General features: G+C 59.0%; 2 protein-coding genes and 1 long non-coding RNA gene across 4 annotated transcripts in view; 2 read left to right on the top strand and 1 right to left on the bottom strand.

Moving 5' to 3' along the window:
• The window catches only part of NIT1 (nitrilase 1), a 9,761-nt gene extending 3,717 nt beyond the window's left edge, over window positions 1–6,044 (bottom strand). The window contains exons 1-5 of one of the 2 annotated variants that reach the window (XM_034756884.1): window positions 5,900–6,044; window positions 3,978–4,082; window positions 3,481–3,756; window positions 2,275–2,378; window positions 406–539 (exon numbers count right to left, since the gene is read on the bottom strand). In XM_034756884.1, the coding sequence (XP_034612775.1) occupies window positions 406–539; window positions 2,275–2,378; window positions 3,481–3,756; window positions 3,978–4,082; window positions 5,900–5,901 (621 nt within the window). In that variant the 5' untranslated portion in view covers window positions 5,902–6,044. Of the gene's footprint in view, window positions 1–405; window positions 540–2,274; window positions 2,379–3,480; window positions 3,757–3,977; window positions 4,083–5,791; window positions 5,848–5,899 lie in introns of those variants that run through there. The other variant, XM_034756885.1, reaches the window with a different exon arrangement.
• LOC117869789 lies at window positions 5,107–5,690 on the top strand. Its single transcript, XR_004643852.1, has 3 exons — window positions 5,107–5,470; window positions 5,519–5,521; window positions 5,604–5,690. It is a non-coding gene; the product is annotated as an uncharacterized LOC117869789 (long non-coding RNA).
• Window positions 6,045–6,102: 58 nt separating the features above from the next.
• On the top strand, window positions 6,103–9,575 carry PFDN2 (prefoldin subunit 2). The gene is made up of 4 exons (XM_034756889.1): window positions 6,103–6,236; window positions 6,455–6,543; window positions 7,475–7,598; window positions 9,253–9,575. The coding sequence occupies exons 1-4, from the start codon at window positions 6,144–6,146 to the stop codon at window positions 9,430–9,432; spliced, it is 486 nt and encodes a 161-aa protein (XP_034612780.1). The 5' UTR covers window positions 6,103–6,143; the 3' UTR covers window positions 9,433–9,575.
• The last annotated feature ends 1,242 nt before the right edge of the window (window positions 9,576–10,817 follow it).

Here is a 10,817-nt window from a genome sequence, read left to right as displayed (position 1 = left end):
GCTGGGCTGGAGACAGGTTTCCCCCCCGCTTTGAACTCTCATTTTCCATGAAACAATCCTACCTGGGGCAGGCAGTGGCCCTGAGCAATGACCCAGCCAGGCCTCAACTCCCAACAGAAACATTTCTGAATTCTCAGAAATCCTCACCAGAGGGGAAACCTGTCTCCAGCCCAGCCCAGCCTGAGCTGCCCAGAGGAACGGGAGATGCTGAGGGCTCTGTCTCGGCAGCCATAAGGGCTCAGGATCAGTGGCTGCTAGAACCCTGCTCTGCTCTCAGCTAAGTCCAGAGTCACCCCCGCTGTCGGCGCCGTCGCTCCAGATCGACAGCACGGGGCTTGGCCTGAGAGTCTCAGATCTTGGCTCACCCTGCCCAGCGCCCACTCCCTACCGCACCCGGGCTCCTACCTTCCCAGCAGGGGTGCTGACGGGCGGCACAATCTCAGGCCCGGGGTTGGTGAACTTGCTCTCCTTCATAGACACTCGCCCTTCCAGTTCCACGTCGCAGAGGTGGGTCTTCCTGTACGTGGCCACGACGTGCCCTGGGGACGAGGGGGAGAGGAGACTGCAGGCAGCATGGTCATTCCCCCGCCTCTAGGAGAAGGGGGGTCAGGGGAAAGGGCCAACACCCCAGGCTCTGTGGCGCTGGCCAGATGAGATCTCCAAGTGCTTTGCAACCCCACCACTGACTCCTCCCCACAGCCTCTAGGAGGTGGGTCAGCAGCATTGTCCCCATTGGAGGCAAGGGGAAGGGATGTCCCCAGCAAAGGGCAGAGCTGGGGATAAAACCCAGGAGTCCTGACTCCCACACTGCCTCCTTCTTCCCAGCTTGGATGAATCAGGGATCTGGTTCATGCCCTGGCCCCGAGCTGCCAGCATGTGTGTGATGCTGTCTAAAGGGGAAGGTGACAGTCCATACTAATATGGTCACCACTTTTACAAAAGTGTGATAAATCTTGTTGAAAGTATGTATTGTGAGGGATCATTGGAAAAGTTGTAAGCCGCTGAGTATTAGTATCCTGTTATAATGTGTGTATTGACACTGTGTGTGGAGTTATGAAATTCTGGTATATGTTTGTAACTCAAACATGTCTATCTGAGAAACGCCCACAGGCTCTTCAGGTATAACAAAAACTATAAATAGGGGCCTCTGCATGTTGCCCCAAAGATCCCTCAGACTGCATGTGCACAGGAGGTGCCAGCAAAATTTGTAGTTCACATCCAGGACTGATGGCAAAGAACGTACGCCTTGGAACTGTCTGACTCGTGACACAGCCAGGATTTTTCCTGCAAAAAGGTTGAAGATATAAAGAGGAGACCAAAGGCCCCTCACCACCTCTTTCCTACCTCATCTCAGGCTTGGTGAATTCTAACTGGGGAAATTTCAAATAAACGGACTGAGGTCCCCAAAACTATTTGGCCAACCCAGGGAGACTTATAGACAACTAGCAGATTTAACATCCTGCTATCATTTTGGATAACATAGTTTCATCCAACTTTTATTTGCTTTGGCCGTTTAGTAACTCTCATTCCTTTTTCTTAGTTCATAAATCTTTCGTTAGTTTACTAAAGGATTGGCTGCAGTGTTGTCTTTGGTTTAAGGTCCTGAGCATCCACTGATCTGTTTTAATAACCTTTCCTCACAGCAGTCTAGTCTGCCTGGGTGGTGACATAGGCTGGAATGTCTAAGGGGACTGTCTGCGGCTCCGGGTTAAGCTAGTATGGCGATCCAAAAAAAACAACAACCGAGGAGTCCTTGTGGCACCTTAGAGACTAACAAATGTATTTGGGCATAAGCTTTCGTGGGCTAAAACCCACTTCATCGGATGCATGCAGTGGACAATACAGTAGGAAGATATTTATACATAGAGAACCGCATGCATCCAATGAAGTGGGTTTTAGCCCACAAAAGCTTATGCCCAAATACATGTTAGTCTCTAAGGTGCCACAAGGACTCCTCGGTTTTTTTGCTGATACCGACTAACACGGCTACCACTCTGAAACCTATGGCGATGCAGGAACGCACATTTGTTGCAGCTCTGGTTAAATCTAATTCTAGACTATACCCCGAGTGTGGGAACGTCCGCCTAGTTTTTGACAGTCTGACCTGGAGATCGGCCCTCTCAGCTGTGCCCATACCAGGCACGGGACAACAGGCAGAGAGCAGTGACCCCTTCACATCCATCAGTTATCCCACAATGGCAGGGGCTCGGAGCCAGGGCAGTGCCAGGAGATTTCCCTGCAGGGAGGGGCTGGCGCAGCACCCAACGCTCTCACCTGTGGGGTCCAGGAGCAGGTGAGAGTTATAAATCCTCCGGGTGCTGGCCCAGTCCTCGCCTCTCTCGTGGAAGCCACCCAGAGACAGCCACACTCCACACTCCCTGCCAGGCAGAGATGCACCCACATTACACAGGAGCTTGGAGCCCTCCCTGGGCCCTCACTGCCCCCCATATGCCCGAGCAATGGCTCTGGACCCAGACAGCCTCAACCCCCAGAAGAGGGTATTCACCCACAAAAGCTCATGCTCCAATACGTCTGTTAGTCTATAAGGTGCCACAGGACTCTTTGCTGCTTTTACAGATCCAGACTAACACGGCTACCCCTCTGATACTCAACCCCCAGAGCGGCTGCAGCCCAGGGCAAGCTTCCCTCGCACTCTTCCCTGCTTGCACGCGCCCGCCCTGCCAAGGCCCCGTCAGCGGATAGCGCTGGCTCCATAGCTCACTCAGCGCTTGGCCCGTCTGCCGGCTACTGCCGGCCGCGTCTGTCCAATAGGAACAGGACTGAGCCCCGCCCAGCAGACCGGATGGGGACAATGCCCGAACCGGCAGCCAAAGCAGACGGGCTCCACAGCCTGTTCCAACGAGAGCGGCTGTGGTCCACGCTGCCAGTTAGAGAGATGCTGTTGAGGCTGGGAGGCCTGCGGTGAACTCTAACCAGCTTCGCTTTGCTGCCTCTCCTGCCATCCCCTGCCCACCTGGCCTGAGAAGGGACCACGAGCCCCATCAGCCCCACCAGGGCCCTTCCAAACGGGGTTCGGGTCACGTCCAACCTCTCCCCCTTGAGGGTCTGACCCTTCAGAGATCTGGCACTACCTAGGGTAGTTCATTCCTGCCCCCTCCCATCACCCGGGTCCCACACCGAGTCCCTTGCTTCCAGAGCGATTATGACAGAGCGAAGGGAGTTCAGGAACAATGGGGAAAGGTTCAAAGCGAGGGGAGCAAGCTCCAGGCAGATGAGGGATAGACAGGGCGGTACATGGGGGTGGAATAGTGAGAACAGGGCGAAACGAAGTGCGGGATCACGGTTTGGCTGGAAAGCAGAGTACAGCCGTGGGGCAGCTCCCCAGGGATGGGGCGGGAGCCCCATCACGCAGGCCATTTGAACAAGGCCGGGCTAAGCGAGTGGACCCAATCCTGCCCTGGCCCTGAAAGGGATCTCGCAGCACCGCCTGTGCTGCTCTTCCGTCGTACAGAACCGTACCTGGCTAGGCCGGCGTAGCGCTGAATCTGGGCCCCCTCCAGGCTCTCGGCCAGGCTCAGGGTCTCTTGCATGTCACTGCCGATGAAGTCAAAGGCCTCGGGGAGGAAGACGATGCAAGCGCCACGGTGCGCTGCCTCCTGGATGAGCTGTGAGCAGCTGGCGAAGTTCTGCTCCTTGTCGGGCGTGGAGGTGAGCTGGCACACGGCGATGAGGGGCTTCAGCGCAATGGCAGCCATGATGCCAGGCTGCCAAGGGGCACAGGACAGCAGGGCAGGGCTGGGGGCCAGGAACAAGAGGAGAGTGGAACAGACTGATCGAGGAGAGGCAGACGGCTGCAGCTTCTGGGCTCCAGCCCAGCTTTCTATGGTCGTGTTGTAAAGGGTCCTTCCGGAGACGGCCTTGGACAGGACGCCTATGCCTAGGCCTTAGAGAATCAGGCATCAGCTTCCTCCAACCCTCCCCAGGTGCCCAACTCCCCACAACCCTGCCCATCGTACCTGCGGCTGGCTGTGCAGGATGGGATCCTTCGCAGCTGCCTCCCGGGAGCCTGGCGAAAGGCCCGGTGCAGCGGGCACAGATGGGTCTGGATCACTGCTCTCAGCCTGGGGGATGCGCAGGGAAAGGGGGGGTTAACGATTCTGTTCAACCGCTGCAGTGAGAAGCCCAGACCAACCCCACTCCTCGGAGGCCTGCTGCTGCCTGCTGATGGCGGCCCGGGGTGATGGGGGGAGGGGGGGTTAAAAGAAGATCAGTGTCTCCCTTTTCAATAGAAAATAAATAATAATAATAATGGGAAATAGGAATAGCCCAGTGCTGACAAAGAACCCTACCACAACACACCAGCACAGAGCTCAGGAACAATCCTACCACAACCTACGAGCACAGCCAGTCCAGCGCTCATGAACAACCCTACCACAACACACCAGCACAGTGCTGAGGAACAACCCTACCACAACACACCAGCACGGTGCTGAGGAACAACCCTACCACAACAAACAAGCACGGTGCTCAGAAACAACCCTACCACAACAAACAAGCACGGTGCTCAGAAACAACCCTACCACCACAAACCAACCTGGCCAGCCCAGCACTCGTGAACAACCCTACCACAACACACCAGCCTGGCCAGCCCAATGCTTGATTTAGTTGGGGATTGGTCCTGCTGTGAGCAGGGGGTTGGACTAGTGACCTCCTGAGGTCCCTTCCAACCCTGATAGTCTATGATTCTATGCTCATGAACAACCCTACCACAACACACCAGCCCGGCACTCAGCATCACAGCTTGGCACAGTCCTTGAGCAGCTTTCCAAAATACCTGTGCCAACAAACACCAATATTTCTTCATCCAGATTCATGTCCCTTTTGCAGCCACTTTCTCTGAACATCTGATCTGAGAGGCTTCCTGGACGGACCATCCTAGAAACTTGGTCTCAAGAAGGTGGCTCAGGCAGCCAGAGACAAGAAACCAGTTTCTTGCTGCTCAGTGGTTTATCTCAGCAACAGCAGGAAGGTCAAGTCTGGCCTCCCCGGGATTGGTTGCAGGAGCTATGGGAGGGCACATGATATTTGCTCAGCGAACTTTGAGCTTGTCTTCTCCAACACGTGCATGTGAAAATACCCCCAACAACCTGCCTCCAACCCTAAGAACAAACCTTATCAAAGCAAAACCCTCCACTGCACACACTTATTCTCCAAGGGAGAGGGTGAGAGAACAAACCACACGTGCCAGATGCCAGGCAATTGCTTAAGGCATGACCGGAAGGCGCGCCTACGCCGGCGACGAGCACGACGGCATAAGAATCTACGGAGAACAGAAAGCGCGAACAACTTAATCGAAGAGCAGGGGTGTGGTATGGTTAATAAAGGCTTCCATCAGCCAAGATGGGCATTTGCTGTTGAAGTCAAAACAGCGTCGACACAAATCTGAGCTTTGAACCGTTTGACCCCAAGTCCCTTCCCCTTTCAGCTCTGGCTCGTGGGGCTCTGGGGGGTGACACGAGTAGGGTGACCAGACAGCAAATGAGAAAAACCGGGACAGGGGGTGGGGGGTAATAGGAGCCTATATAAGAAAAAGCCCCAAATCGGGACTGTCCCTATAAAATCGGGACATCTGGTCACCCTAGACACGAGCGCTGCAGAGAGCCCAGGGGCTGCCGGCCTCCACACGGGCGGAGTTTTTAAGGGACAAACCCAGGCCCAGGACCTTTGTTGCAGCGAAATCTCAGTCTCTGGATGGACAGAACTACAAGGGCGAGATCAGATCCGCTCCCGCCTCGTGCCCCGCACCCCCCGCTCCCCCGACGGGCCGTACCCAGCCTGCGCTGACCGCCAGGCACCAGCCCCCGGGGCGAGCCCGAGCCCGAGCCCAGCTCCCCCCCCAGCCCCCGGCCCCGCCCCCCCCAGCGAGCGGGGCCGTTACATGGAGCAGGCCGCGGGGACGGGGCCGCCGGCGGGCTGGGCGAGGCCGCTCCTGGTTCCCGAGGCCGCCGGAAGGCTGCGGGGGGCAGGGAGCGGAGCCAGGCCCGGCGAGCCGGAAGGGCCCCTAGCGAAGGGGGCGGCCCAGGAGCGTCGCTAGGGGACGTGCCCCAAACAAAGATGGCGCCCAAAGGCCCCGTTTCCCGTCCGCTGGAGGTCGTGACCCCGGACGTGGGGAGGAACGGACCATGCGCAGACCTGGCGGGAAGATGGCGGACAGTGGGAAGAGCAAGAGCGCACCGACAGCTCCATCCGCCGGCAAAGCCCTGACGGCGGAGCAGGTACCGGGCGGGACCATCGCACCTGAGGGGGGGGGAGAAGTGTGTGTGTGTGCGCCGGGCGGGCCCATCGCGCCCNAGGAGGGGTCCGATCCTGCCCCACCTGTGCTCGTTCAGCTCCAGCTCCAGCTCTGCCGCCTTCGAGGCCAGGCCCCGCTGCTCCTGCCGCAGCCGGTTGAACCGCCCCCCCCCCCGCGACTGACCTTCCCCTCCCCCTGCAGGTGGTGGCCGGGTTCAACCGGCTGCGGCAGGAGCAGCGGGGCCTGGCCTCGAAGGCGGCAGAGCTGGAGCTGGAGCTGAACGAGCACAGGTGGGGCAGGATCGGACCCCTCCTCCCCCGCGCTGAGCTGCCCTGGGGCAGCTGCTGTGGCCTCGCCTGGACCCCAACTGCGCCCTGGGGGCTCCCCGCTGCGCCGCACGTGGCCCTTCTCCCAGATCCCGCACGGCTCACACGGGCCGAGCCGGACACGGCGTAGCCCTGATCTTGGTGGCTCTGTGTCTGGGCCGTGCCCGGTGAGATGGGCCCCGCCCCTGCTCTTGCAGAGAACCCCAATCTCTGAGGCCCTGAAACGCTGAGGGCCTGGCCCAGGGTCGCACAGGGACTCTGGTGAAGTCAGGAATTGAACTGGGGTCTCCCAAGTCCCAGCTGGCACCCCAAGAGGGCCGTCCTTTTCAGCTGCCTGCTGCTGCTTCTTGCCCGCCAGCTCTCCCTGCAGGGGATCCTGAATTGGATTCCACTGTGTGCTCCCTGGACTGGTCAGTGGGGCCAGACGGGGAAGGGAGGGGGGCAGAGCCGGAGTCCGGGTTGTTGGGGGCTGTAGGCGGGTGAGCTAGGGTACCTGGAGAAAGCACAGCAGCCAAAGAAATGAGTCACCCCCCTGGTGGGGGGCGGAAGGAGGTTTGGGCCGGACTGCCTGGAGATCATGGTGAGAGCTGAGACCTTGGGAGAAGGCACCCAAAGAACCAACGCACTGTTGGAAATAATCGCTGGCCTAGTGGGCGTTACCAGCCATAGTCAGGGTGATGGTGGTGGCATCTCATGGAGATGTAGGGCTTTGGCCTTGGCATGTGGGGCTTGCCTTGGGCTCTGATCCCATCGTGACTCTGAACACAGGGCCCTGGGTATCGGGTAAGCTGGGCCTGAGACTATCCCGTGTGGCCAGGCCCTGTGGATCTGCAGCCTGGCCGTACGGTCTCTGTGGGGTCTGGAGGGACTTCAGCAGCGTCTGTCTTTCCCACAGCCTGGTCATCGACACGTTGCGAGAGGTGGACCCCACCCGCAAGTGTTACCGCATGGTGGGCGGGGTGCTGGTGGAGCGCACGGTCAAGGAGGTCCTCCCTGCCCTGGAGAGCAACAAAGAGCAGGTAATGCGGGTGCAGGGCACCACCAGGATCTGGGGAGGGCACTGCCCCCAAAGGCAGCCACACAGGCTCTCCTCTGGAATCCCGCTATGCTCTGAGCCCCACTGCTATGACTGCACCCTGTTTCTCTTGGTGATGGAGCATCTTCTCCATCTTGCTGGAGAGGCCATGATGTGATTAGTGCAGAGGTGGACAGGGTATTGTGTCTGGGAGTGGGGAGGTGCTGGACCCCTCTCTACTGAGCTCTGCGAGGGAGCTGGAGAGGATCAGTGCCCACTGGATTTCAGGGGGAGTTTGGCCCCTGTGGAACTTCCCACCCCTGGGTCCCAGAGAGACCCTACCAAGCCATCCCTTGTCCAAAAGGAGCAATTAACCCCTTCTCATCCAGGGGGTAGCACAGAGTGTGAGTGCGGACACTGAGTCGCGTGTATTTTTCATTAAAATCTTACAGTTCCCATGTTTTCCCAGGCCGGGCTGTCACAGCGAGTCAGTAACTGAGACAGGAATAGAACCCAGGCGTCCGGGCTCCTGTGCTTGGGCTCTTCTCAATTCCTAATTTTAATTGTTGGTCTCCGGCAGGGCTGTGCTCATTGCTTCCCTTTCCCCTTCAGGGAGCTGGGAGCAGCAGTGCCTGCCTCACGGTGAGCACAGCTGCTGTCCCGTCGCTAACTGGCCGACCCGCTGCCACACGGTTCCCTGCGATATCCCACTCCTGGCCAGTGTGGCCCTGATCTCCTCCCTGGGGTGGTGGTGAAGGGGTTTCTGGCCATGCACACCGGCCTGGGGTTAAGTATCAGGGGGTAGCCGTGTTAGTCTGTATCTACAAAAACAACAAGGCCTGGGGTTAAGTGACCCTGCCATCATACATGGGGAGGAGCGGATGGCAGCGTTCAGCCTGGGATTGCAATAGACCAGGGGTGGGCAAACTATGGCCCGCGGGCCAGAGCCGTTTTAAGGCAGCCTGCGAGCTCCCGCTGGGGAGCGGGGTCTGGGGCTTTCCCCGCTCCGGGGCACTGGGTCACGGGCCGCACCACGTGGCTTGGCCCCACTCCGGTGCTCAAGCTGGGGCGCTGGGTCGGGGGCCACATCATGCAGCCCGGCCCCGCTCCGGCGCTCCAGCCAGGGCGCTGGGTCGGAGGCTGTCCCATGCGGCTCCTGGAAGCCACGGCATGGCCCTGCTCCAGCTCCTATGCACTCCAATGGGATCTGCCGGGGCGGTGCCTGCGGCTGGGGCAGCGTGCAGAACCGCCTGGCTGTGCCTCTGCATAGGAGCCAGAGAAGGGACATGCTGCTGCTTGAAGTAAGCGCTGCCCGGAGCCTGCACCCCTGAGCCTCTCCTCATGCCCCAAATCCCTGCCCCAGTCCTCATCCCCCTCCTGCCCTCCCAACCCCTCGGTCCCAGCCCCAGAGCACCCTCCTACACCCCAAACTTCTTATCCCCAGAGCCCACTCCCCCAACCACAGCCCTCACCCCCTCCCGCACCCCAACCCCAATTTTGTCAGCATTCATGGCCCGCCATACAATTCCTATTCCCAGATGTGGCCCTCAGGCCAAAAAGTGTGCCCACCCTAGGGGGGTGGAGGGAGGTGCGTGCCAGTGCCCACCCTGCACCCCAGCCCTGACTGATTCCCTCCCTCCCTGCTTCCAACCCTGCAGATCAACAAAATCATCGAGACCCTGACCCAGCAGCTGCAGGCGAAGGGCCAGGAGCTGAACGAGTTCCGGGAGAAGCACAACATCCGCGTGATGGGGGAGGACGACCAGAAGCCACCGCCCAAGGAGAGCTCTGACGGGGCGGGAGCCAAGACCAGCTCCGCCGGGGTCCTGGTCTCCTAGGAGGGAGACCATTGTGTCCAGGCCCCTACCCAAAGGACTTTCTGCATCCCTCCCCCTCCCTGACCTCTGAGGCTTAACTTTATTATTTGGTGTCGCTCTTGTAATATTTTTGTTGTTGTTAAATAAACAGTTTTCTGTCACGAGCTTAGGTGAATGTGGGGCTGGGGGAGGGGCTGGACTGGCCCCCTAGAGGTTAGTTTTTGCCCACTGAGCAGGGGCACCGGCTACCGGGAAGGGATGAGTCCTTGAGTTCTGCCGATATTGTGGGAGCCAGATGCCACACTGGGGTTTTTATGCGGATGTCTGCTCCCAGGAGCTGCACTGAGGCGCGGCTCTCGTACGCCAGCAAGCAGGCATCCCTCGCGGCCATGCCATAGCTGGATTTGAGCTGCTGGGTAGAAAGAACAAGGATCTGCGGCCCACCACCAGGGCCTCCAGCCGGCCGACCCTCCCGCTTGCGGGAGAGGTCCTGGGAAGCTCCTGTCTCGGGGAGAGGCTCCTGTTCTAGAGCCCCGGCTGGCAGCGAATGACAAATGAGTCTAATCAGCCCCTGGCACCAAGTGGAGCCAGATAGCTGCCTGGCCGCAGTATTGGCAATGTGGAGGAATGGGAGTCAGGGTGGCTGCATCGCACCTGTTTCATTCCATGGGCATCTTCTCCCGGCTGGTCCCTGCCACCAGCAGGGAAAGTCACCGGGAGCCTTCCCGTTAGGGCTGGTGGAGAATTTTCCATCCACGGTTTTATGGAAAATCGGGGGGTTCGTGAAGAATTGTGTTCGGTCGTGACGTCTGCTCTCTGCAGAACTCGCCTCGGACGCTGCTAGGCAGCTACGCCCTACATCTGCAAGCTGCTGAACTGCCACGACTTGCTGCCTTCAGAACTGAGAACAAGCAAGTCCATGCCCAGCTCCCAGCCACCTGTGGGCTCAGGAACCGAACGCACGAAAACCAAACCAAGGATGAGAGCGTTGGCCCTGCCCGCAGCACCCTCCGTGTCCTTAAAACCCCACGAGACCCGATGGTCTTGGCAGCATCTTCCCAAGGTCTGACTCGAGGCCAGGCTCTGGAATCCCTGCCGGATGCATCTGATGCTCATGGATGAAGCTGATTTCCCATCTGTGGCCATTCTCTCCCAGGCGGCTCATCAGTGGAGGCTGCTCGGTTCTAGCAGAGCTTGGTGTCACGGACACAGGTCTAGAGGCATCTCGGAGCGTGCTCTGACTACCCCTACCCTCAGGCCGTCAGCTCTCCTGCCGCGGAGTCCTGGGATTGTCCCACTTTTCGCCTGGGCCCTGGGCTTCAGCACCCTGCTGGGTTTGGTTCTTCCTTTTGGCAGCTGGGCCCAGTGCTGAATACAGCAACCAAGCTGCTGCTTAAAATAAATAA

This window comes from Trachemys scripta, chromosome 24, assembly GCF_013100865.1.
Source record: "Trachemys scripta elegans isolate TJP31775 chromosome 24, CAS_Tse_1.0, whole genome shotgun sequence".
NCBI classification, from domain to species: Eukaryota; Metazoa; Chordata; order Testudines; family Emydidae; genus Trachemys; species Trachemys scripta.
Note: the sequence above shows the minus strand (reverse complement) of the source record. Positions and strands in the feature narration are given on the sequence as shown.

Bases quoted from the DNA above. Each gene is read 5' to 3' on its own strand.
- PFDN2 (XM_034756889.1), top strand. From the start codon at position 6,144: ATGCGCAGACCTGGCGGGAAGATGGCGGACAGTGGGAAGAGCAAGAGC. The intron at 6,237-6,454 runs GTACCGGGCGGG...CTCCCCCTGCAG, and splicing joins AAGCCCTGACGGCGGAGCAG to GTGGTGGCCGGGTTCAACCG. The intron at 6,544-7,474 runs GTGGGGCAGGAT...TCTTTCCCACAG, and splicing joins CTGGAGCTGAACGAGCACAG to CCTGGTCATCGACACGTTGC.